At 40.7% G+C, this 27514-nt stretch overlaps 1 protein-coding gene across 1 annotated transcript in view; it reads right to left on the bottom strand.

Annotated features, from left to right (window-relative positions):
• The window catches only part of RAPGEF5 (Rap guanine nucleotide exchange factor 5), a 169626-nt gene that overhangs the window by 108836 nt on the left and 33276 nt on the right, over nucleotides 1-27514 (bottom strand). Inside the window, exons 5-7 of the mRNA XM_067291608.1 lie at nucleotides 26694-26862; nucleotides 20759-20825; nucleotides 10660-10708 (exon numbers count right to left, since the gene is read on the bottom strand). Of these exons, the coding sequence (XP_067147709.1) occupies nucleotides 10660-10708; nucleotides 20759-20825; nucleotides 26694-26862 (285 nt within the window). The remainder of the gene's footprint in view (nucleotides 1-10659; nucleotides 10709-20758; nucleotides 20826-26693; nucleotides 26863-27514) is intronic.

Raw genomic sequence — 27514 nt, 5'->3', positions numbered from 1 at the left:
AGAGAGGCTGGTTACTATGGCAGCTCTGACCTGTTTGACAGTGTTATAATATTTGCTGATGCCTATTAATTTATCAGAGTGGAAAAAAATGAATAGCTTATATTGATACTGCTGGGGAAACTGAACACCAGATCCTCCAGCTTACGTAAGGCAGTAGGGCTGAGCAATGGAAAGGAAGATGAGCAAAGATTAAATGCTTTACAAACATCAGATTTGGGGACCATTTTAAGCCAGACCAGGTCCCCCCTGCATACTTCTATATTTCCCCAGTCCTATTTCCAAATAAAAGAGGGAAAACAACAAGAGCTGAATACCTCTGAAATCCTGAAAAGCTGCATATAAGAGACAGCGAGAATCCCAGAAATAAAACCCTCCAACTGAGAATTGGTTCCTTAGTTACCATGAAATTGTAGTCTTTTCCCAGGAATTACTGAAAAGAGACAGGTTTTTAAGCTCATCCTTAACATGTTTCCTTTTATTAGCAACACAAAAATTGCCTTGGAGCTTCCTCATTCTTTCCCACTATTTCTGCATATATATATATATATGCAAATTACTGTACAGATTTCCCTTCACTGAGTACCCTACATATCTCTGAAACAGTTGGCAGGCCCTTGGGGGGGTGTTGCCCAGACAGCTGTGCAATCAGCTGAGTAAATCAGCTAATTAAAGAAACAAAGAAAATGCAAAAATTATTGAAGAGGGACTCCTGCTTACAGCATTGTTCAGCACCTCTGCTTCTAGGAGCGCACAGCAAGCATGGGATAGAGCAGAGGTGCCTGTAAATTGGGGAACGAACTATTCCACAAGTGACTATGGTGGCAGCTTCTCTCCAGCACTAATATAAAATACTAATAACCAGTTCTTGATATTTATGCTTTGTGGTTTAAATCAATTTAATATCGACTCCAGCATTTTATTTTCTTTTAAAATGACAGGAGTATGAAATGTAATGTCGGTTTCACGTCTGTCACATAAAAAATGGTCTTTAACTTTTGCTTGACCTTAGGTGTAGAACTAATATTGAATTTGTACAGAGGGTACTCATTATGCTTGTCTAGCTTCCACACAGAAAAATAAGTTCCCAAGGGTCTTAGTGCTGGAAGCCATTCCTCAGATCTCAAATAGGAAACAGGACTCCTGAAAATTATGCAAAAACATTTCCTCTCATTGCAGAGTTTATCAAAAGGAACAGATAACAGTATAGGTAGGAATCTTAAACCTAAACAGAGCAAAGCCAGTGTGGTAAGAAAGGAGGCTAACAGATGTAGATTTGGCCTTTCTGATCCACATATCATTAAGGCACTGCTCCTTTTCACTGCATCTGGATGACCACAAGAAGGACAAACCTCAGTTTAAATGAGACTCAGAACTGCCTGCATTATATAACCATTGTAAATTAAAGAATGAGTATTCTCATATTACGGACAAAAGGCTTTGCTGCTATTCTTCTCACATTCCTAGTACAACTGTTTTTGTTTGCAAGTTCTGTTTGTTTTATTTATCTGGACTGAACCCTTTCATTTGAGTTTGAAGGTCACATTTCATCCAAGATGGTGGAGCATTAGAAGAATGTAATTTGTAAAACTACTCTGGATAAACAAGGTAGGCAAAATATGAAATCATACCAGTTTTCATTAAGGAGAAAAAAAAGTGGCAAATCAATTGCACACAATTTAGGATTATTACATAAACGGAAAAGAGCAATATTCTTTGTAGCAATAGCAGCTTGTGCAGAAAACTATTCAATGGCTGAATACAAAAAGCTTTATCTTTTACCCATGCTTTTAGACATTCATTCTCACATGCAAGATATTTAAAAATAAAAAACTGAGCAGCAATGAATGCATCTCTAACAGTGTTGCCTGACAGCTACATGTTGGAAGGGTGGAGAAGAGACCATTCCATGATGAGCAGGCGTGGAGAGCTGGGAGGTGTTCAAACAAAGAGGTACAGGCCAATCACTAAAGGAAGGTGCCTGAGCGGGCTGGCGTGAAGCAAAACGCTGCTCTCTGTTCCACGGAAACATCCTATGGGCATGGCCAGGAAAGGAGCAGGAAGCAAAGAGAACTCTGAATAAATATATTCTGTGAACTCTCTGTAAATGCCTCCCCCCGTTCACTGAAAACAAAACATTCTCCTGGGAATTGATTTTTGCACAACTCCTGTCTTTTTGACCTCACAAAGCAATCCATTTTTGTGTAGGCGCAAGGCACGTCATCCATACAGTTATTTTGCATCTCAGAAACGAGCAATGCAAGTACCTTATAAATTGTGCAAAAAGATCTATGCCAGAAGTTCTAGAATAACTGCAAAAAACAGACAATGAACTGCCAAAATCTCTCTCATCATAACTCCAACAGAGAGCTCTCCGGAGCACCTATTTTTCTTTCCAATGCTCAGAATTCATCCTGATTTATGTAAACCTCTGAATATACAAAGGCTAGCGAGCACAAACACAGAGCCTGTACACTGACGTTGTCCAGGGCACTTCTCACCAACAGCGTTGCCCAGGGTGGGCACAAAACAGGCGGTCAGAGATGAAGCCACAGCACAGAGCGTCACTTCTTCCTGCTCCTCACTGCACAAGCACAGAGCTCCATCCCCTGATGCTGGAGGGAGTCTGCTCCCACCTTTCCGAAGCACTGCAGGTTCACAGACAAGCCTGATCCCAGGATCAGGGCGAGAATCCCCAGGGATGCAACAAGGCACTGGTAGCTAGGGGTGGGTGTTCAATAAGAAACAAAATGTTTGAAAAGGGTAAGTTAGAGAAGCCAGCATGACTACGTCTCTTACTTCAAGGCATGAAATCCTTAAAGCACAATGCAGCTTTTAAATTATTACTGACTATGCTTTTAGGTACAACTTTTATTTTGAACCACAGTTTGGCAAAGCTTTTGAGAAAGGAAAAAATAGAACAGATCTGGAGGGCTACTGTGATTCAATGTTACTGCAACCTACCTCACGCGTGACACCCCTATGCCTTTGATTTGGGTGGCTATTTGTCTAGGATGAATACTAGTATTAACGCTCATAAAAGAACTCTGTCTTATTCCACACATTTTGGTAACTTTGACCCTTGCTTTCAAGCACTTGATGCTTGGAGGAATTGGATGTTGTAGTGAAATAAGATCTTACCTACGTTAAGTAAATCAACTCACTGAAAAGAGATGTAAGAGGACACACAAAAGCAGGAAGATCTTACAGATATTGACATTGTATGTTAACCTTTACTCAACTTTCAAACTTTCTCAGGGTTTCCACAGGCGAAAATGTACACCTCTACGGCACACTACTGCCACTTTACTCTGTAAGGTGGAATGCGTTCTTTCAGTCCCTAAAGGTTTTCAGTTGCATAAAATAATAAGCAATAAAATAAACAAGAATCACCTGTGCACAGTTCACACCAGAGGTAGTGCATATCTACTTGCTTACAAGAGCTGTAAATTCAAAGGGTGCTTAATGTGTTCCAGATTGAAACACAATACCGAATTTCTCCACTATTTAATAGTCTTTAATCATGTATTTTGACTGATTTCTTATAAACCCATTTTTGACATATGTGTACAAATCTAATTCAAATTCATGCTGATTTCTGCACACTACATAACAACTCTGTTCTACAAGTAAATAAAACTGTTAAACATAGCATAGGACCTTTATATAGCACCAATTCACAAAGTTTTTGCTAGTTATTATGGAGGGAGGTTACAGGTGAGTCCTACAAGGATCTGTGCTACTTGGGGAAAAGAGGGGTGGAGGGATGGAGGGAGAAGGGGAAGTAAGACCCTTTGGTTTTATCAGCTCAGCTAACTCATCAGACTGCATCCTTGCTAGTCAGCCCAGTGATACAAACCCACCCCCCCCTCCTTTGAGCCAGCTGCAGCATGTCTCAGCCCCAGAGACAGTTCAGCACACCAAACTCGCACAGTTATAAACTTTTCACACCAGAGCCAGTGCAAGGAGAGCAGTTAGGGGTGCATTCCCAGGGTCAGCAGCACCTCCTGTGGACACAGCAAGCTTTTAAATCTGCTCTGCTCTAAAGCTACACACAAACACAAAAGATTTTGGTGATGCAAAGGCCACCCAGGATAGTCAGATATAAAGACATCTGTGAAGAACTGCTGGAAGGATCTAATGATACTGAGTAGCTGGAAGGAAAAATTATATAAAGTCCAATACTGATAAGTGCAAAATAATGCACTTAAGATAAATCAGACCTAACTATATGTAGGCAACAACCCGCTCCAAATTACAGTTCAGAACAGTTTAGAATAACTATAGATAGTCTTCCAAAACATTAGCTCAACACTCAGCACAGATCAAAAAGATAAATAGTTTAAAAAAAGGGAGGAGGGTTAGTAATTACTTGAAATGTTATAAAACAGAAAACACAGAAAATCTGCATAAGCTGGAGTGCTTCCACATTTTGAATACTGCATGGTCTCCTGGCTGCACCATCTCAAAAATAACACAGTAGAACTAGGAGATGTGACAAGGATCATGAGATTTAATGGAAAGGACTCTGTATGAGGAATGACTTGCACTTTAGCCTGGAAAAGAGACAACTCCCAGGGGTGTGATAGAGGTCTACAAAATCATGAATCTGGATATTGATTATTCACCATTTTCCACAACCCAAGAGTTATATCACCAAGCAGGGAAAGCAGCAGGGAATGTGTTTAAAACAGGCAAGAAAAAATATGTCTTCACATATCACACACATGAATTTTGGGACTCACAGCCACATGATATGATGAAGGCCAGGAATATAAGTGGGTTCAAAAAGCAATTAGACAAATTAATGGAAGAAAGGCCCACCAAGGGCTACCCACCACAACAGCGTGGGTACAGCAAAATCTATCTACCCCGGACTGGTAATAAGCTGAGTGTGTCCATCAGAAGAAGGATTGTGTGTACTTGCTGTTTCTCTCCTCGAAGCATCCAAAACTCACCACCCACAGCAGGGTGGGATCTGGGTGGACTTTTACCCTGACCCAGCCTGGCTACTCTCATGTTTTTTACCGGGCTGACATTGCCTGGAGTGTATTAAAGTACAGCCACGCAATCAGCTCTGACAGCAGTGCTCTAGAGGTGGCACTGCAGCTTGGAAAAGGAATAACTGTTCACAGCTTACTTCTCATTCATGTCGGCAAAGCTCAAGCCCCAGTGACTGTTTCATATCACATCTTCTGCCCCCTGATAAAAATACTCGCTGCCTGTTAAGTCCTGCCTGACAGAAACAATACTAAAGGAAAGGGGAGGGAGGAAGGGTGGATATGCACAGATAGGAGCCAGGATAGGGGAGAGGTGACCCAGAAGACCTGTAGTGTAAAGTTAGTGCATTGCAAAAGTCATATTACTATGAATAAAGTGTAAATGACCTGCTTTTTTAAAAAATCAATACAACTTGTCAATTTAAGAAAAGTATAACAAAAAAGTACCTAAATATATTATGGAAACCTGAACCACATTCTTAAGAGAGAGCATAAACATACCCAAGAGCCAGGGCTTTTGTGGCAGCCCAGCCCTTCCCTGGGGAAGGGAGCAGCACCCCCACCCCTGCCGTGGCTCCTGCAACACCTGGGAGACACCGCAGTCCCCCCCTTGGTACCTTGCCGCTACTGTGTCCTCGCTCTCCTTTGGCGAGGCCATCAGTAACATCTGAATTGGCCATGGCACTCAGAAACACAAGGACCAGGGTCACGCTCTTGCAAACGCTCCTTTATGTGTATAAAGTCATATACATTCCTTTAGATATAAAGTTCAAGGGATTTGCTGGATAACGCCATGGGGCACTACCAGGTTCACAGACAGAAAAGCAGCACTCCTCGCTCACGGGCAGGATTCACAGTAGCTAAGAGCGGCAACCTGACAGACCCTGATCGGTCCAGGTGAACCTGTGGAGCTGTGCCTCCAGCCTCGGGTCGTCTGCTGGATTTTATCCTCGTTTTAGCTACCACCTGTAACTCAGGGGAAACATGACATGAGCCCTGACAGGCAATTGCAATACATGCCAGCGCTTGTAAACCTTCAGAAGAGGATGCATCTCTGTAACGGGTACAAAGCAACTCGCGTATTTGTGGCAGCAATCAGAAACCAGCAAGGTATAAATAAACAGAACAATTCTAAAGCCAGGAGTCTACAACTAAAACCAAAGTTATATTCTGCTCCATTTACTTGCCTCCCCAAGAGCTTTCACCAATCCAAGGAAGACACAATTTTATTTATTTCTAAGATTAAACAAGAACAATTTTAATGCATTTTTATATGCCACAGAGAAGTGCACAAGCTCATTTTCCTCTCTTAGTCCAGTGTTATCATGAGGGCTTTATTTTAATGAAATATAATTGTGCTTTCCAGTCAACAGTGTTACTGAGGTCTATCAAAGCTTCAGGATTCCAGGCATTAATTTTACTGTTTTTTACATTTTTAGTTTTATTTTATTTTCAGAGAAACTAACAATGTTGAGTTCCCTCTGCAGAAGGGCTCTCAGGTACCTATCTACCTGTTTTTACCTTGCTGATCAGAGTGGTATGTGTGCAGCATACACTTGAAACATGAAAATGGAGGTTTTCTCCACAGTGTAGAAAGAATTTACTCATTTTTCAGGTATTGCATTTTTCCTTCAGCCATCTGTCAGTTTAATATTCCTCTCATATTCTTCTTTGCACACGCAGTAAAAATGAAAGAACACCTCTTGAAGAAAAGCATTCTCCTCCACACCCTATAGAATTTTTATTTTCTGACATTCTCCATCAAGTCAGGTCCTGTACTAGCAAGAATTTGATACTCTGCCCTACCCACATTAGGGTCATGTCTCTATACTGTGGTTTTCAAAGCATTTTGTCATTAGATACAGGCAATGTATAAATCTCTGAACTGAAACAGCCATTCTGGTCCAAGAAATGAAATAGCTGTAATTACTACTTTTCATATACTGAACCTCTTTGACTACTAAGTACCCAAGCTTCATTTAAAAAGATAAACTAATTCACCCAGGTAACCAAAGGCAATGTTTCCCCTCTCCAAGCATAGCAGACCTTAATACTTTGACCTTATTCACCTCTTGCAACGGAAGCTGTAGTGTTTGTGAGCTTGTATAGCAATTTTCATGCAGTGTAACCCAGTGATTACTATTACTGTCCTAGACAAATAACGTTAAAGTTTTAATCAGCCAGTTTTTCTAGTACAATTAAATCACTGCAATGTGTCTCTTAAAGGCGGAGGTAGATCCAGAAATTAAAGTAATTCAGAAACAAATTTCAGAGTCCTTAAATCACGCAAAAAATACTCATTTTCGCTCTTACTGGCAGTGCTAACCAGATATCTAGAGAAAATATGCTGAAATACTGTAATTTAAAAAAACCAACGAACCACTAAAACGTTACAGGAACTTCTGCACAACAGCTTTGTTTTTGAAGGCTTCTGATCTCTAGGAAAGCTTTCAGTTAATGAAGAGATTACCCCTTACATTCAAACCCTGCTCAGGTTAGGAACCTTGCCTGCAGCCCGCACTCACCACTCTCATTAACTCCGGGGCATATGTGCCAGGCGCCCACGCCGTTCACACCAGCCTGGAAGCACATCACAGCAGCTGGCCCAAAAGCCGTGTTCCGCTGCTTTTATGCCAAAATAAATGCTTTGTCTGACCTTTGTTGGTTTATTTCCTGGAATTTTACACAGCCTTGGACAAGGCTGGAAGAACAGTATCTCAGAAAGATACCGTGGCTTTCAGCTCCAGAAGTATTTTCTCTGACATATGCTTCATTTCACCAGGCATGGCGTACCATAGCTTCATTGCTAACTGTAACTGTTATGCTGTGAACTTAACCATCAGCAATAAAATAAATAAGCATAATCAACCACCCTAATTCACTCTGCTCCTGCTGTAGTAAAGACATTTAGTTAACTTAGACCTTACAGTTATGCCTGATCACGTAGCCATTTTTCATACAGTAGTCCAACACGAGGCATAAAGAAATCCAAATTTCAAAAACAAGTGTACACTAGTTAAACTGACTAAGGAAATATCTTTTGTTCAAATCTAAGCTGTTATTTTAAGTGTTTACATTAATGTATTAGGAAGGGCTGGTTGGCAATTCAAACTTCCTATAGGGAGTTTTGTTTTTTTAAGGGTGTGATTTTTAACTAAAATATTTCTACCTGTTCAATGAGCGTAAACAATTATCTTGGTATAAAGGTGACTCCAAGAACTATCCTCCTTTCCTGCTTTCATCTCCTGCCGCTCATTCCTGCTCCACCAACAGCCAACACAACCATTTATGTAGCCATTCACCAAAAGGAAGCGAGGGGCTAATTCAGATTAAAAATAACCCCTTTGGGGGAATCAAGTTTTTATTTTAGTAGTAGCAGTAGTAATATCTGCTGACACAACTGAAGGGGAGAATTAGGCAAAGGGATTTCTTAGACCTGTGTAGCCACTAAGAAAAAAGGTACATGGAACCATACTCTTAGCCCATTTTACTGCAAAACAAAAGGTCACTTTGAACCATTCCTTAAAATAACCTGTTTTTCTTTGAAACCAGAGCCATTTACATGACCAGCTATTAAAATTCAGGTGGGACTGGCATTATAGCAGTTAAGAGCAAGTAGTTGATGGGTGGTAACGTATCAACTACTACAGCAGTTTCAGAAACAACTCTATTACACTCACAGAAGCAGCTTAGGTCTGAATTCACACTTAGATCTGAATATGCTTTCTGTAACTTTACATTTACAGGCAATTGTGAATATAACTTATAAGTACTGTTATTTCCAGATGAACATGTATCAAACTGTGTCCACATATTTCTGTAATACTTATATTTGCACATATGCTAGCCACATAGCATCTGGTGCCTTCATTTTGAGAATTCATGGTGTGTGTGTGTGTGTATAATAACTATTGTACTGTATTTGTAAGCCACAGATATAGATAGATAGATAGATGGATAGATAGATAGAGATATGATCAAGTAGTACTATTAACAGCTCAGACAAACAGCTCGAAGTGCATCATCTGTGATCTCAATTCCCATCAAAATCGTTGAAGTCACAAGAGATGTTCAGTGAAGTCAATGAAAATACTCCCGAAGACCTCAATGACTTTGGGAACATGCCAGTAATTTAAGTCAGCTCTGCTTCTGTTTCACTCTAGAAATACATTCAACTCTCACTTTGCCATAGGCGCGTTACTCTGGCTGCAGACTAACTGTGCTATAGATGAAGACACCAGAGAGTCAACCTGTGCAGAATCAGCTCTGGTCCAGCAGGCTTGGTCAGCTCCTGCGCAGTGCCAGGCAAACCCAGCTCTGCTGCTTCCACACCAGCGCAGCAGTGCAGACACTTTCTGCAAGTGGCTCTGCTAATAAACCCCAACAGAGCTGAGCCAACCATGGTTTTATTGTCTTTGCACTGTATCGCCAGCATTTGCTGTAATGCAAATTCTCAGAGCTTTTCAATTTCTGTTCACCTTTCCCTTTTACTGCCCTGATAACAACCTTGCCTATACAGTCATCCAGATATACTAAACAAGTCTTCAGGAAAGAACACCCTCAGCATAAAGTTGGCCTTTATGGACTTAGAGAATTCAAGAGCAATATGGAAACCATAAATTCAGGAAGTGATTCAAATGCCTCCAACACGTTAGGGCAAAATACTGATCACTGGTCTAATGAGCAAAGAGTGAGCGAGACCTCCTCCTTTTCTCCCATGAACATCTCCATGAAAAGTAAAGTTTCTGAAAACAGAACTACTGAATGTGTTCAACTAAAAATTGCACTTATTGACCAAGAAAGAAAGAAAGGGAAAAAAAAAATCACTCAGACTTACCTAACCCTAGGAAAGGAACAACAGGCAATGCAAAGTTTTAGGTTGGTAGAGATTCATACTGAGGCACATCTGTTTATACCCTTACAGGTACACCCCACTGTACCTTTATGGTTAGCCAAACCAAGGTCAGAAAAATACACCCTGCAGTTGGAAATTAAATTTCTGATGATCCTCATTCCTACAAGTGATCATTCCACCATCTTGGACTAAGCCTTGGAAAATGTTGCATAAACACAGTTTCTATTCAACAGAATAGTTGAGGTTGAAAGGAGCCTCTGGTGATCATCTGTTCTAAAATATTAGAGGTTGATAAAGAAAAAGAGAACACAAGATTTCAGACCTACATTAATTAAACTTTTTGCTGTTTCTTTTATTTTAGCATATAGCAATGCACCTGACTGGGCAGCTAAAACACGTTGGAGACAGCATAAAATACTGGGCCATAAAAGAAAATACATCAAAATTATCAACTTATTTGTCTTACATGTAAGTCAAATAATCACATAAGCTTCTCTGATACAGTGCAAGCCAAGAGAAAACAATGATGCTGGCCAGAAAGAGACCCAAGTTCACATTTGGAACCGTAACACTCAGATTTTATCAGCTAGGTTATTAGATGTGAAAAGCTAGGGAAAGCAAATCTTGACAGTAATTGCATTGTGCTGTATACACAGATTCTCCATTAAACAATGCCCTCAGTGAGGAATAAGGTCTGCTTTCTTTGCTTCCTAATGTTAATAAGATGTCAATGAAAAATCAAATACTTCAATAAATGACAAAAGGGAGCACTGTTACAAAACCTCTCTAAAGTTCAGCTTGACTCACCTGACTTCCTTGCTTTCAAGGCAATGACAGCAGCCAGTTCTCTCTGTACCTAAAATATCAGGAAAGGAGAGGATCGTTATAGTTATTGATATATAGTCAAACAGAAAAAATGCAACATTGGTAAGAAACAGGCTATCAATCATTTGGAGCAGTCAGCTGCATATGGAATTATACAGATACTTGGTTTTGAAACTACACTTACTGTTTCTAGTAAATCTATTTCCTTTTCATTTGGGAATTCTGTGACAACTATTTTTTTAAAACTTTAATTTCATGTAAATACTGCGCATTCCTTAGGGAGTGAGCAATTCAGTAGCCTGACCTATAATTTATTTGCTCAGTATATCTCCTTTGCAAGCACACACTTAAAGCTCCTTCCTTTCCATGTCAAATGTTTGTTTTCCCTCTGCTGAGCACACTCTAATGCTGGATTTATTGTGTAACTCCAGGAGAAGGCAAGCTTGCCATGCTGAGGTTTGGCTGAGGTTCATGTATATAATTGACACGTGGTTTTTTTGAGCCTTCAGGAGGAAACAACTTCTCCTAAGAGCATGGCTGAGCATTTGAGGACTGAAATTTAACTTGAGATGAACATGCAGAAGTGGGAGCTATCCGATCTACACGTTATCTTGCTAGCCTGTGATAAAATAACCCTGCCATGCTAGTCAACTCCCTTCCTCAGCCTTCTGCCTGCATTTCTGCATTCTCTGTATTTTCTCTACACTCTCTATATTATCAGACACAGTCTCTTTAGCCAGCTCAGCCCTGTATCCACTTCTCTCCACAGGTCTGCTCCTCTTTCTATCAATAAAATTCTATTTTATGCATTATTTTCATGCTTCATACTTCCTCACCGCTATCCCCTTGCAGCTGTTGCAAGCACTCTGCCTTTGCCCTGCGGCACCCCAGGTGCTCTCCTGCATACACCACAGTTCTTCCATTCCTCTTCCCCATCCACCCACGCAGACTCTCTTGTACACCTCCCGACTTTCCCCAATTGCTCCCATTTTCCCAAAGTAGCCTGTCTTTATTACAATAAAAAACTGTGGGACATTTCAACTATTCTTCTAGGGGTGGTCTTATCTCTCTATACAAAGTCTCCTGCCTTGCATGCTAGCAACAGACCTATGCAAAGCTCAAGGCTAGTCTGGAGCGGGAGTTTTGATATCCAGTTTCTGAGAGTATGTGAAATTTAAAAAAGCATCAATCACAAGACTTGTGATACAGATCAGAGTAAGGCACCAGCCCAAGAAGAGTCCCTGAACTAATATAATTACAAACGACTGTCAACATCTCACTCTCACGACTCTAAAGAAAAGCTTTAAAAAGTAAAACAGATAATATTATATTGGTCTGAGCAGAGAGACAGACTGGAACGGATGTTAAGAGAAGGCAGAATTGCCTGGGACATCTCTGTGCCATGGTACCTCCAGCACCCATGGATGGGCTGTCCAGCAGCCACCCCGCAGCACACTCTACCTGTGGCAGATGGAGATCAACCACAGGCTTCATAAATACATCCTCCCTCTACTTAGGTCTTTCCCTGTGGAAAAGGGCAAGGGAGCATTTTTGCTGTCCTTGCAAAGCACAAGGATCTTTTCCACTCCTTGGCGCTGCCCCACTGACAGGGACAGTGTTTTCTGCTACCCTGAGCAGCGAAATAAGAAGGCAGTGCCAAAGGTTTCCTAAACGTCGTCCTGTTCCCAGCACAATTGTGCAAGCTGGCAGCATTACCTTCACTTCCTTCCTTCCTTCCTGCACACTTGTTCCCATGTCTCGAGAGCTGTTAATCATGCCTAATATAAGCATAAACTGCAAGTACTATGGGAAAGAAGGGTTCTTTTTTGATAAAACAATTTACAGGATTACTTGCAGGGATCAGTACACCCTAGCAGTAATACATACAAGCTACCCAGAGTTAGAGTGGGATTTTGAAAGAAATCCAGGTTGTTTCTGGGTAGGAACACCAATACTTTTCTTGGCTAAATTGCTCAGACCCCTCTCAAGATTCAAGCACTAAAGAGGAGGTATTTACGTCCATGCCCCCATCCTGGTCTATTCTCACAGGCTACTGACAGTAAGAAACAGCACAGTGATGTCTCACCTTCATCTTTTAGTATTTAATAAATATATTCTCTCAAGATTAGCCTTACAAGACACTAAAATCTGCAACAGTTGTAAACACACCAATCAACCAAATCAAATAGAATTGAAAAAATGCAAATCTCTCTATGTGTGTAGAGAAAACTGGGAGAAGGGTATGAGACTATATTCTCAGAAACTGGAGAAAAATCAGCATTTGTGGCATTCTAGGATTATATTTACAGTATCATTTTTTTGCTAATAATGTGGCATTTCACTAGACTGCTTTAAGTCTGAAAGACAGTGCTAGCATCACAGACAACAATAAGGCTGTTTTTCTGTATTTTGTTTATGTTATGTAAAATACCTCATTTTTTTGTTGTATGCCTGGAATGCAGATGGCATATTATTTAATCTGAGCTAAACTCCTGAATTAAAACAGGAGAAAAAAAATGTTTCTCTGGTCTTAATATTAAGCAAATGTTCCTTCATCAAAGGGTTTCATCCTCTCTGTCTGAGCTCCTCTCATAGGATTCATTCAAATCACAAAGAACTGATACTGCTGAACATCCTCCTGGATTTGCCTGGTGCCCCTAAATTTCATAATCTATATGCTTTTGTCTATTTTAGCATAAATGCACTTGACATCTCTGCTGTATGGGCAATTCCTATGCACCATTACACAGATGGAAGTCTGTGTACAACATTCATTCCTCACTGCACACATGCTACACATTATCATGCTTCTTCCTAATAGGGTTTCAGTTACTGCCTGTTTGACAAAATCGATAGTTGCACATCACATTGCAGATAATAATCTGAACTCAAAGTAAAATATACATTCAAAGAAGAGCTATGCCTACCATAATAAATTGAGATAATAAATATAAAAAAATTGGTTAATACATATAATTTGCCACTACAAAGCGAACACTATCTGAGTAGTATCCCATTTTTGGTAACAATGCAAATGTCAAAACTGATGTAGTTTAAAGGCCAGCTTACCGTACTGTATTTACAGAAAGATTATGACAGGCTAAAAGAGACCATTTAGAGTGCGTTAGTATGCTAACACATCTTACTCAGTCTTCTTACTGGGATATGAAACAGCAAGAGTATGCATATACAGTGCTGCCCACCTATATTTTTGCTTAATTAAATACAAATGGCATATTTACATGGTGATTCTTCCCAACTTCATAGGATAGAGGTGGAGATTTTCCACAAAATATTTTTCTACAATTAAAGGTCACACAAACGTGAAAACTGGGGAACTGGGGTTCTGTTTCCATAAGATCATATGATAATTCAGGTGGGAAGGAACCTCAAGATGTTTCTAGCCAACATTCTGCTCAAAGCAGGGTCAGCTATGAAAGCAGACCAGGTTGCTCAGGGCTTTCTCCAACCTGGTCTTGAAAACCTCCAAAGACGAAGACTGGACACAACCTCTCTGGACTTCCTGTCCTGCTGCTAGCATGTCCTCACAGTGAGAAAGTTTTTCCTAATATCCAGCCTGAATCTCCCTTGTTTCAACTTATGTCTGTTGCCTCTCACCCCCCATCATGCACAACTGTGAAGAGCCTGGCTCCAGCTCCTCGTAAGTTCCCCATAGGCACTGCCAGGCTGCTGTTAGGTCCCCCCAAAACTACCTCTTCTGCAGGCTGAACAAGCTCAGCTCCCTCAGCCTCTCCTCACTGGGCAAGTGCTCCAATCCTCAACCATCTTTATGGCCCTCCACTGGACTTGCTCCAGTTTATCAATGTCTTTCTTATACCAGAGGCCCAAAACTGGGTGCAGGATTCTAGATGTTGTCTAACAAATGCCATGTAAAGGGGGACAATCCCTTCCACCATTTACTAGCTACACTCCTATTAATATAGCCCTGTTAATATAGCCCGGTTAATACAATGCTGTTGGCTTTCTTTGCTGCCATGGCACACTGCTGGCTTATGCTCAGCTTGTGTCCATCAGCACCCCCAGATCCTTTTCTGCAGATGTGCTCCCCAGCCAGGCAGTCTCCAGCCTGGATCATTGCATTAGTCCATCCCAGCCAGCATTTGTCCTTGCTAAATTTCATGAGGTTCCCATTGGCCCATTTCTCCCACCCATCTGGGTTATTCTACCCTCTGGCATATGGACTGCACTCCTCAACTCTGTCTCATCTGGAAACGTGAGGAGCAAGCAGCATAGTCACCTCCTCCAGGTCACTGATAAGGACGTTAAACAGGAGAGGCTCCAGGACAGACCCTGCGGTACTCCACTTGTAACTGGCCTCCAGGTACAATAGGGCCTATTAACCACTGTCCTCTGAGCCTGACAGTTCAACCAGTTTTTTACCCACCTGGTTGTGCACCCATCCAGACTGTCAGGATCTAACTTCAATACAAGAATATTGCAGGAGATGGTATAGAAAGCCTTGCTAAAGTAAAGGTAAATGACATCTACTGCTCTCCTGTAGTCCATGAATCTGGTCATTTTATCATAGAAGGCATAGTTTTGCCTCTAGTAGGCAACACATACCACCTCTACTTTTTTCCCCTCTCTTTTTTTTGCCTGGAATAGTCCTTTATGAAATAGTATTCTAGATGTTAATGTGCCAAACATGACTGCAGATCTATGGACAAAGTGGCAATCCTTACAGAATCTCAAAGTAAACTCCTGTTACAGGAAGCTCTAAACAGCAGAGTTCTGAGGAAAAAAAAAATCAGTTTAATTCACATTTTTATATCTCAAGTAATGACAGTTTTACAGGCCTCAAACAATGGCAGTACTGGGTGACTTCCCAAAGGACTAGGAAACTGTATTTCCCAGATATACTGCATAAACATCATGATATTCTCTTCTTCTGTTCCCTCGCAAGGTGATATAAGAGCTTTGCAGTGGAAACTCATAGCCATTCCACAGTGCTCTGGTTTTAGCAGACAATGCAACAAGATATTGACCATGAAGCTACTTTTTGAGACCCCCATACAGAATGCACGGCAGCCTTGGAACGCTTCCTTAAATCCAGAAGTGATCATTACATTTTCTTAAGAATTCATGACTAAAAAGATTATCCACTGCAAACACATTTCAAATGGCACTTTACACTACTTGCATGTCAGTTCCCTTTACAAAATTAAGTTTGGCAGCATTGTCAGTGCCTCGCTGTACCGGAGGATATGAGCACAGGATTCGATAGGCTACATTCAGTTATTTTGACAGATTCTGCTTCTTCCATCATGGAATAGAGTGTAAATAAAAAGTGAGACCCCATCAAGTAAATTTCTCATCTTTTGTACCAGGCTCTGCTCTTAAAAGATATTTATTCCATATATTATGTACCAATTAAGATGAGAAAAAAACCTCTGCGGTTGTTTCCTACTGCCCTACTAACTTGGTATCATTCATGGCAGCTATCACTATTATCTCCATCACTGTCGTTTAAGACCAAGTGTGCATTTCTCTAACTAATTTGTTCTAGACTGGCCGAATCATTAAGAAATCACAAATTGTGCAGGGAATTTAAGAAGTGTAACTGCAAAAAAGAAACTACACCTGGGAACAAACAAACATAGAGAAGAAGTAATAAGAGAAAGGCCTACAAAGAAAGTCAGACTACAGTAAAGAAAAAAACGTGGAGGGAGGAATTTACCAAACTTGCACAAATGCCTATGTCTGCGCCAGGCGCTCTATATTCTCTTTAGAGCAAGTGAATATCTCACCAATGGAGCCTAAGATATGACTCTTTTTCCCTAAAGTAAACATCCAAAACAGATCCTACATTCAACATCTTAAAAGTGCCCATTGCTGTTCACTGATTTTGAAGAGTACCTAGGGGAAGCAGCTCAGATGAAGATGTCTGCCATATGGCCACTTACATTTAGGCGAGGTGAGTCCTACCCTTTGCAACAGCAAAAGCTCTTATAGAGATACAGAAAGATATAATTAGACCATAGGTGCATTCAGGCTTACAGTTTTTCCTGCACTTTCAGACACTAAAACAGTGATTTACATCTGAGGCATGCAGATTCCCCCACTGTTACATGGGTTAGATCTTCACAATCAGTTTAGGCTTTCAAATTTGAGAATTTTATCCCCAAAAAAGGAAAGAACACAGAACTATCCTTCTGACCTGACTGAGAATGCTTTCTTCCCTTACAAGGAAAGCAAAGAGTTAAGTTGAAGAGACAGTGGTAGTATCAGTAGGCTGCTTTCCCCTGTTGCCCAACTGCATTTAAACCTCGATCTCTAGAAACTTGTGACAGAGTCAAATCTAATCTCTGACTGATTTAGTGCTGGGTTGGAGATAAGGTTTTTCACTTTTGAAAAAGTGAAAACATTTTTGAAACTCCACTCTTCAAAGTATCTGAAGAATATCTGAACTATGAATTCTTCAAGTAACAGTGGTTTGGTTCTGTATAAAATACATAAATATTCAGTAAGCCAAAACGCAAGAAAGTGTGAACAAATTTCCAGTCACGGCTAAGACCATCCCATTTGGTTTCCCGGTCTCATGATTCTTCTTTCCAATATAAATTCTAAAGCTGTCAGAAAAAAAAAAAAAAAAAAAAAGAGAGAACCTTCATCCTGCTGAGTTCAGCACTTTGCTGAACAGTGGAGGGTGAGGGTTCAAACACCTTAGACAAAGACTCTCCATAAACTCTTAGTATTTTATATCCCAAACTACCGTATGGAGAAAAAGGGGTAGAGCATACCACTCTGAGTAGTTTTATGAATCTGTCCCCTACTTAAAATAAAGCTTATTTGAAGCAACCATTACTGTTTATAAACACAGCACAAGTAATATCAAATCTTAGGATGACTAAAACTGCATTTTATTAGCAAGCCTGTATTTACTATTTTTGTTTTTCTTCTGCTTAGCTCTGTTTGATTTATAAGAGAAGCCTCTGGTCCAGAAACAGCCAGAGTACACCTGAACCTCAATGCAAAGTCTAATTCACATACAGTGTATAATTCCCTATTATTGTTATGCAGAATGATCGCATATTTACAACTCCACTTCCAGCATCATACTAGTGTTATCATAAATTACTACAAATAACTTAAAATGATCCAAAGCACTTTAATTCCTTGGGGGGTGGAAAGAGGGCTGCTGAGGAGAAAGGTTGCTTGAGTTTTCTAATGCATTGTCCACTTTTCCTGAAACAAAGACCTAAGGAAGGCTGCAAAGAGAAGGCAAAGTTTTCAGCCCATACTGTGTTTTCTTCTGTATATCCAAACTGATTGTAAGTTTACTAGTAACATTTTCAGAAAATAATGGACATGAAGATTAAGAGAGGAGATTTAAACAGCTTAAAATATACATGTTTCATATTGTATTATTAGCTATTCTGACTTAAAATTATTGAGCACAGTTCTTTCCAGAAAGCAAGCAAAGGTTGCTAGAAAAGTAACAGAAACTCACTGTACTGGACAGCAGGAGAGAGTGTTTTCTGATTATATTCCAGCTTTTCTTAGGGAGAGAAGTTCATGTACAGGTATTAATATTTTAAGGACTCTGCTCTGGACTAGGTTTTTTTTTCTGTAGGGTTAGACTAGAAAATCGTTACAGAGAGCTTGAATATGTCTCTGTGGTAACAAAGGCCAATTACAATTTTGTGGAAAAGCAGAAAACACAGGAGCAAAGATCAGTCTTTTTGACCCGGCCATGACAATGGATGGGTCTCAGACCATCTGGAAATGCAACGGACTAATTTTTCTTTACAGCTGTAAAATGGCTCATTTAAAAAAAAAAAATTGTCCATGTCCCCTGCTGTTGGAGTCACTAATGATGTAGTTCAAACGTTTGACCCTGCAAGATAGATGTGAAGCACTATGAACTCAGTGACAATTACTCACATGCTTAAGGATAAGCATTTTACTCAAGTGTATTTAGCAACAGTTAGGTTCAGTCCTTAAACTCAGCACGTCAATTTGTTAAGTCCTTCCTTTTTCTTAACTGATGAAAAAAAAATTCTTGTTCTAGTTTTGAGGAAGGAAGCTTTAGAGGGATACTGGCGATGTTTTATAAAGCTGGTGGGTTGGTGGGGTTTTGAAAATATACTATTTTGCAGAAAGTATTTTATGTTTTTCTATATTTCTCTCAATAAAATTAAAAATGGAGCAAGTCTAGGTTTTGAGTTCTCCCTTCTTTTGTTTTCAGTGTCAGGAAAAACAAGTAGAAAAACAAGGAATGAATAAAGGGAAAATAGAAAATAAAGAACAGTTTACAAACACAAAGTTTTATAACCTCATACATTTAAAATTATTTTTGCATAAGGTGTTGAACATACAGAAACACCATCTTTCCAAAGCCACAAAATAAAAATGGCTTACAGAATTTAGCACAAACTCTTTTCCTCTCATTTTTCAGCAAGCTCCAAATAGTGCTTTAGTCATTTTACTTAAATAGCTCTTACCCTCATGCCTTTGTCATGACAATTTCTTCATCCTGCTCGGTTCACTTTCACCTCTGTACCTTCTCATGTACCCAGAACAGAACTAGCACTAATTCCATGTTTTGCTTACTCCATCGTTTGGGGGGTGATGTTCACAGATCCACAGAATAGCTGGGGTTGGCAGAGACCTCTGGAGATCACCCAGGCCAACCCCCCTGCTCAAAACAGGGTCACCTACAGCAGGTACCTGTGTCCAGATGGGTTTTGAAAGTCTCCAGGGACGGTGACTCCACAACCCCTCTGGGAAACCTGTTCTAGTGCTCAACCACCTCACAATAAAACAATGTTTTCTTACGTTCAGACAGAATTTCCTGTGTTTCAGTTTGTGCCCATTGCCTCTTGTCCTGTCACTGGACACCACTGAGAAGTGCCTGGCTTGATCTCCTTTACACCCTCCCATCAGATATCTATGTACATTGATAAGATCCCCCCTGAGCCTTCTCCTCTCCAGGCTAAACAGGTCCAGCTGTCTCAGCTTCTCCTTGTATGAGAGATGCTCCAGTCCCTCCATCATCTTTGAGGCCCTTCACTCCACTTGCTCTTGTAGGTCCATGTCTCTCTCGTACTGGGAAGCCCAGACCTGGACACAGCCCTGCAGATGTGGCCTCACCAGTGCTGAGTAGAGGGGAAGGATCGCTTCCCTCAACCTGCTGGAGACACTCTGCCTAGTACAGCCCAGGAGGCTGTTGGCCTTCTTTGCCATAAGGATGCATTGCTGGCTCATGTTGCCCACCTGGATCCCCAGGGAGGGTCTTCTCTGCAAAGCTGCTCTCCAGCTGGTTGGCCCCCAGCGTGTGCTGGTGCATGGGGCTATTCTTCCCCAGGGGCAGGAATTTGCATTGCCCTCTGTCGAACTCCATGAGATTCCTCCCTGTCCATTTCTCCAGCCTGTCGAGGTCCCTCTGAATGGCAGCACAACCCTCTGGTGTATCAGTCACTCCTCCCAGTTTTGTATCACCTGCAGACTTGTAGAGCAGGCACTCCATCCCATCCTCTAGGTCATTAGATCAACGTTAGACCAAGTCAGTCTAGTTTAACCTTCATAGTCCCATCTGCCTCTTTGAACAGTGATCTTACAACAAGATAAACAAGATGCACCAAATTCCAGCACAGACAGGATAAGCTGTCATTGATTTTGATGTAGTTTACTGAGGCTAAACATAGTCGGGAAGCCAGATACCCAGGTTTCCCAGATGCAACTCCTTAGAAGCTAGCAACAACCTAAGCCAGGGTTGCTGAGGCCCTTCCTCTCCCTTTGCCCCCTACCCAGCCTTGTGTGGACACTGATGTTTGCTTGACTGAGTGTATGCTAGCTGGCAAAAAAAAAAAAAATCACTGCGATCATCCAAATTGGTATTCCCTGGACCATGGATAGCATGGGTTACAAATTATTTATTTAAATAGTTGTAGAACTGCATACTAAGACAGCAGTAAAGCTTCCTCCTTTCAGAGACAAAAAATGGAGTTTGCATTACAAACACCTGCTCCACTGAGAGTTAGCTCTTTTATTTGATAGGATACAAAACACAGTAATATTTGAAATAGGATCAGTACCAACTTTGATGCAGTGACCTTACCGCAGAAGTGAGGCGAGCAAGAATTTCAGCATTGGTTTCTGCTCTATCTTCTATTTTTTGATCAGGCCTTAAAAATAAAAAGTAAAAACATTATTTCTGTCATTCTCTTCCAACATCTTTTGATTCCTGGAAAGCAAAGAACCATATGGCCACAGGCACTAAAGTAAAAGGATTTTTGAGATTCTGCATCAAAAAGATGACTGCAGCATGACAATAATTAATTGTGTCAGTAACAATAGAGTACACCCTTTGTCCCTTGCTGTCAAGACCTCTTTTGATTGGATTGATGTAAAACAGTGAAGACAATTCTTCAGCTATAAAATATGATGAAGAACTGAAGAATGCAGGACCTTCTTAACTCTAAGTTGTATATTATTAGAGTGCACATTTTGCTCTGCTAAAAATACACTCCGTCAACAGAGCAAAGAGTTTTCCATCTGTCCACTACCCAGCTTTGCTAAAGTGTGGTGCAACACCTTTTATAGACTGAATGCTCATGTATATAAAAGCAGACAACATCAAAATCATTATGGGACATGTGAATTTTGATATTTAAAAGAAAACATGAAAATGAAATGAATATATGTAACAAGCCATAAATTAGCAAACTAAACTAAGTACTAAGTATACTATCAGGTTACACTTACACTAACTCACAAGACAGGGATTTTATGTGCCTTTGCAAAAAATGGGGAGGTGTAGGAAGAACCTTTCTAGAAACTGTCACAGAACCCCAACCCACATGAAAAAAAAACACATAAAAGTTGCTGCGGACAGCAAGGAGTAGAACTGTATTTTTCTTTAAAACAGTCTACTTCCCATCACTAAAACACTGTGAACCCTTTGGAAGGTTTATTGATAATTAGAAGAAAGATACGAGTATGATAGGATTATTCAAATGGGAAGAAGAAAAACCTCCTGAGATCTTTCCTTTTCATTCCTTTCAAGAAGTGTGGCATGCCAGCAAGCTGAGCAGATATGCAAAACTGCAGCTGTTGTGATAAACATAAATCCCAGGTATTACCAGAAGCTTCTATCTTTGAGTAAATTATTTAATTGCTCATATGCTTTGATGTGTTTAAGGAGACAGCACACAACATGTCTGGAATATGAAGCTGGTATATTTTGGTTCTTACATGCCATGTCCAAAAATTTCTTCCTCTAATTAAAAAATTAAGGTCAGAAAGCATAAGATGACACATGCCTTCATTGTAGGGCAAGCACATTCGGACCAAAGTGGTAATTTGGATTTGAAATCATAATTATTTTCATGGCTGACTTTCCTATTCAAAGAAAAATGTGATTTAACATTTTAAGTGTTATAAACAGCCAAAAGAACTAAATGAACAGAGTTTCACTTACAAAGACTGATTTATTTAGTCTTTACAATTTGAAATGAGATTAAAATAACTGACCTCTTTAGATGCCTATGTTCTCACACATCTGATCTGTTCTGATCTCTCAGTACCAGGACAATGTGTTTGTTTGTTTTTTTTTTAATTAGAGCCCAAAAAATAGCAGCTCAGTAGACACAGCTACAGATGCAATCTATATATCCAGAACAGCATATAGCACAGCTATTTCCATTCCAGATTTTTATCACTTCATACTCCCAATATTCATCCGCATATAAGCATCAAATACTTTTGAAAATATTAATGAACTAATGATTACAGTCATCTCTCCAGCATCAGAGAGGAAGAGGGCATTATGATACCGAAGCTAATAGAAAACTAATAGAAAAAATAAGATAGAATGGACACTGCGGAACAGAACCAGGACAGATACCACCTTACATCTTTCCAAAAGAGCCAGCCAAGGCCTGGCACGGCTAGTACTCAACGGCAGATACAAAACCCAGGCCAAGCCTAGCTGCTATAGAGCCAGTGGTCCGTGTGCTGGGCAGTGTGCTGAGCAGAGCAAGATGCAGGGGGCCCAACCTAGACCTGCCTGCCAGCAGCCAGGTCGCACGCAGTGGAGACCGCACACCTCCCAAAGCACCTGCGCTGCCTCCCCAGCAGCTGCCCGAGGAGCCACCGGTGCTGCAGCTCTGGTCCCTGCCTGAACGGGACCTCAGCTGCCCACGGCAGCGCCGCAGCACCTGCCCCTACACTGGCTTCACAAGATGCCCACAGCCCAAATAAAAGATCCAAGGTTATCTGAGAGCTGTCTGCTTGCAGCAAAAGCTTTCCTGGCTTTCCGAAAGGCACTAAATGAATGAACATCCAATCCTGGATATTCACATTAAAAACAATTTACTTTTAAGAGGGGTTAGTTTTCAGAAGTTGGTGAAACAATTATTTCAGGACAGAAGATGCTGAATACAGTGTAACACTTCTGAAAAGAAAATAACAAGCAATATTATCAAAAGGAAAAAAATCCTTGTTCCTTGTTAACATCCCTTCCAATAACTACAAAAATATTGTGGGATACGTTCCAGTAGTCCAAGGCACTCAGTGCATTTTACCAATGCCCACTGAGTCTAGTGTTCGCCCTGGGAGTTAGGTGTTATTGTAAACACCCCCATTTGCAGAGCAGGAAATAGAAGCCCATAAAGATTAAACGTCCAATACAATGCCATTGCAGTCACTGGAAAAGAATTCAGAAGGCATTGGATGAAAGCCTAAGCAACTGCCCAAGGTTGTAAGGAAGTCCATGGCAGAGCTCTGAATACAGATCTTTTGTTCCCAGGCTAATGCAATATTCACTTCTCTTCTATCCATGCAGAATTTGGCTGTGATTACCATAGAGTGTTTAATAAGCCCAAGAGGCCGCTGCATCAGTTCCACCTCCTCTAACCAGCAACATTTACAGAGGCTCAACCTGTGGAATACCATACTAACACTAACCTTCAGTTTAGCATGAGCTGGGAAAACCCTCCAGTCCTGCCTTGTTTTCCATCGTAGATTCCCAGCCAATATTATATGGGAAAGGCTGTGTTTAATGCAAGGTCAAAGCCCAGGATAGGGAACATTTCTTCAGGAACTGCAAGCACATCTCTGGCCTCAGAACACCATTTTAAATATAAAACTTACTGTACTGTAGTATTATTTTTTTTCCCTTATAAATAAGTTCACACTAACTTTTATATAAATATATACAGTGAAACAAAATATGAGGTTGCTGGTATTACTGGAAACAGGCTTTCCAATAGCTTCTGAGAAGCTATTTCTAGAGAAAATGTTATACACACACTGCTTATTTACACACTCCAAATGCCAGGATTTGATCTTTACTATATGGGCTTCTGCTGAGAATTTTTAATGCCTGGGTTGATTCCAGTATCACAAAGATCAGTGTAGGTCCGAAGCCACTGCCAAGAAACAAACAAGTACAAATCTGTTAAAAATGCATACGGCAAGTCAAGACACTGCCATGCTTATTTAATGGAATAGGGGCCTGCTCATTTCTAGAAGACCTGCTGAAGGAAGTCCCCAGAGCAGCTACCATTTACACAGATCTCCCAGCTGCCTCTGGAGGGTGGATCTGTGATGCTGCCCAGAGACCCACTGATGGACCCGGGAGGCTGCGCATGTGCAAGACCTTCCCCGAGCCGCGGAGGAGGCAGAGCCAATCTGGTAAGGATGCACCTGGGTTGCCCAGCATGGCCTGCCGGGGCACAAGCAGGTAGGTTCTTCTGATTTCATCAAAAGCAGGGAATCTCATGAATTAAGAAAGTAAGAATTTCTCTATCCATATGTATATACAGAATCCATAAGAATATACAGACTATCAGAAAAACTGATAGATGTAAAAATGAATACAAAGTATTAGATTACAAGAAATACCATGCTTCTAATGGTATGGAAAACCAGCTTATATCTTTATTTGAGAAAAGACAAATATTCACTCCAAGAGAGAGTTTTTAGAATTGCTTCTCTCTGCCTCGTGAAAAAGAATATATGGGTTTATTTAACTTGGTCAGTAACTTTAGCAATCATCTCATCACATCTATTTCCTTTTCAGACTGTGTTTTAGCAGTTTATTATTGGCATCAAGCACAGAGAATTTTGAAACTGCAAAAGCCTCTTTTTCCTTTAAGGTAACACTCCCTAGAGGCTGCACAATTATTTAAAATTTTATTCCTTCAATATATGCTAAAAGCAAAAAGCACCCTCACAATCTGACAGATAAAGCCTCCAGAAAATAATTCTTCAGTGACAATGTTCCCAAAAGAAATCCAACTTCAACTAAAATTTGAATAATGCAAGCAGGAAGGAGCTGGAAATGTACATTAATGAATAATTGTTCAATTCATACAACAGGGAACATCCTGCACCAGAAATGACAGTTGCACTGGAATAATAAAACAGCAAAGCAGACTACAAAATAGTGGTACTCTCTGGCCAAGATCAGCGTGCAGGACACATTTTTAGCTCGAACCTGAAAGGTCTTCAGCCCACTTTCTTACCCAGCATCCTTCACCTAGCACCTCAATATGACCTATCTGGTCAGTCCTTTTGGTTCAAGGCCTTTGTATGAGTAGCCATGAACCATGAAAAGTGGCCTGATTTGCAATGATAATGAGGAAAACTACAATTCTCACTGAAATCAAGATGAAATCTCCATGATATTTAAGGCAGAGTCAAAGTGCTCTGCATCAGAGTAGGTTGGAGTACAAGAATTTCTATTTGCAAAAAGTCAAAGGTCTTCTCCTATATGCATTCTCTACTTAGGAAGTCACACTCTAGACCCCTGCTCTAGCCAGTCAGGGGTCCTTGCCATTTGGCTAGAGTCAGTCAAGCTGACCAAATAAATGTGTCCTCAAGAGAATCCCCATCCCAGAACTGCCAATTTCTGGTTGCTGATGGTGCTCAGCAACAGGGGAAGGGATCAAGTTTCTGCCCCGAGTTATGCAGAGAAATTACTGAGAAATTTTCAACCAGTTCAGCACCTCTAAAAAACAGATAGAATGTCTGAATTTAAGGAACTGAAAACAGCTTACAGGGATTTTGGGCTCTGCACTCATTTAAAATATTTCCACTAAGCATTTTCTTGAGAGGATGTGTTTTTAAAATCTAAGACATAGAGAAGGAAAGTACTTATAGAAGAAAGTTTGTCTTTGACATCAAAGAGGATAAATCCTATTACTGCAAGAGTAATAATTCTCTGCAATATAAATAACAGGTTTGAGGCTTCATCATACTAGGAACAACAAAAGACTTCAACCCATCTTTTCTATACTGGCCAGCCCCTGAAGATTTGCCAGGGCATGGAGGGTCACTAGCCTCCAGACCTTTCACTGACACCTTTTTCCCGTATCTTGGCCTCCCAATGTGGCACAAATAACTATGGTTTCTTTCTAGCTGCTAAATAGACCAAGTTTAGAGCACAGCTGGATCAGCACAGAGGGAATGTTAACATCCAGCAGTCAGGCAGAAGAGGAGACATACAGGAAGGGAAGTTCTTAAATGGCATAGTCTGCAAAAGGAATAATAATTTGAAACTACAGAGCTCTGACAAACGTGCAGTAACAAACAAAAATCAGATGACTAAAGCTACAACATTCCTAGCCATCCTCTATATCCACCTGATAGCTGATCCTGACCCAGGACACAGGCATCTGATCTGCTAGTCAATCAGCTCCACAGTGCGCCTAGTGCCAAATGCATGCCAAACCTCCAAATGCAAGAGGAGACAAAAAAAGTGAAACAACTTGCCCAGGTAATACAGCAACCTAGAGTCAGAGCATGCATAAGAACCACAATATTCCAAGAACCTCAGGTGAAGTGCCCCGATTCATCTAGCAACACTGACTTTCCCAGGTGCTATTTGAATGCAGATCATAGAAGAGTCCATCTCTACAAAGCTTGCCAACCCTGGAAAAAAAACTGTCTCATTTGCACAGTGGCTTGGAGGAAAACAATGTCATTATAATCCAGTGACTTACAGAACAGTCATCAAAAATTGAAAAGAGATGTATACACATACTTACAGATTGCACATGTCAATTCTGGGAGGAGATAATGGCAGTAGTTGAAGTAGGAGCTTTACACCATTCTTCCATCCTTCATCTCTCTCAAATTCACAGAAAAGGTAGGTACATTCATCCGCTGAGAACTGGTAGAAAGCATGAGTGTCTTGAAAATACAGTTGTCTCTCCACTGTTTGAAAAAAATAACATTAGATATCCTTTAGCCCTTTACCATGTAAGGGTTCTTTGTCCCCACTGCATTCTGTATTGCACCTGACCTTAATCCTGAGTTGCACCACCATACAGGGCAAAAGGACCCCAAACTCAGCCCAGAAGCAATGCTGTCCTCTAGTATTAACTCCAAACAGCGCAACCCAAAAACCTCAGTTTGAAGATCTCCAGGTTCCTGAGATTCAAGCATAAAGACTGTGAGTATTTCATCAACAGAAGAGTTTGGAATTAGGGGATATGGCTGGAAAAGAAAAAACCTTTCACTTGTCAGGTTTCTGAGCCTCAATTTTCATTAGCATCTAATCTGTTCCAGGCTTCGGTGAACAAAGATCAATAATGATTAATACTTTTAAGTGTGTTCAGTGTCCCCTTACATAAGTAGAAGTCCTCCATAACACCTCGTCTTTGTGCAAGGAGTGCCTAGCACAGACCTCAGGGCTGGATATGCATTGAGTTAAGCTACCCAAGTAGTCCCAGCTACAGCATGAAGTCCAGCAGAAGTCCAGAGGTTGGTTACCAGTGTAATGACCCCAACTGCATAGTCTGGACCAAATCCCAAATTTTGGGAAGAAGGAGGGGACAGCTGGAGAGAATCCAGCATCACAACATTC

The sequence above is a fragment of the Apteryx mantelli genome, chromosome 2, assembly GCF_036417845.1.
Source record: "Apteryx mantelli isolate bAptMan1 chromosome 2, bAptMan1.hap1, whole genome shotgun sequence".
Taxonomy (NCBI): domain Eukaryota; kingdom Metazoa; phylum Chordata; class Aves; order Apterygiformes; family Apterygidae; genus Apteryx; species Apteryx mantelli.
The sequence above is the reverse complement of the archived record's forward strand: the minus strand, read 5'-3'. Positions and strand labels throughout refer to the sequence as shown.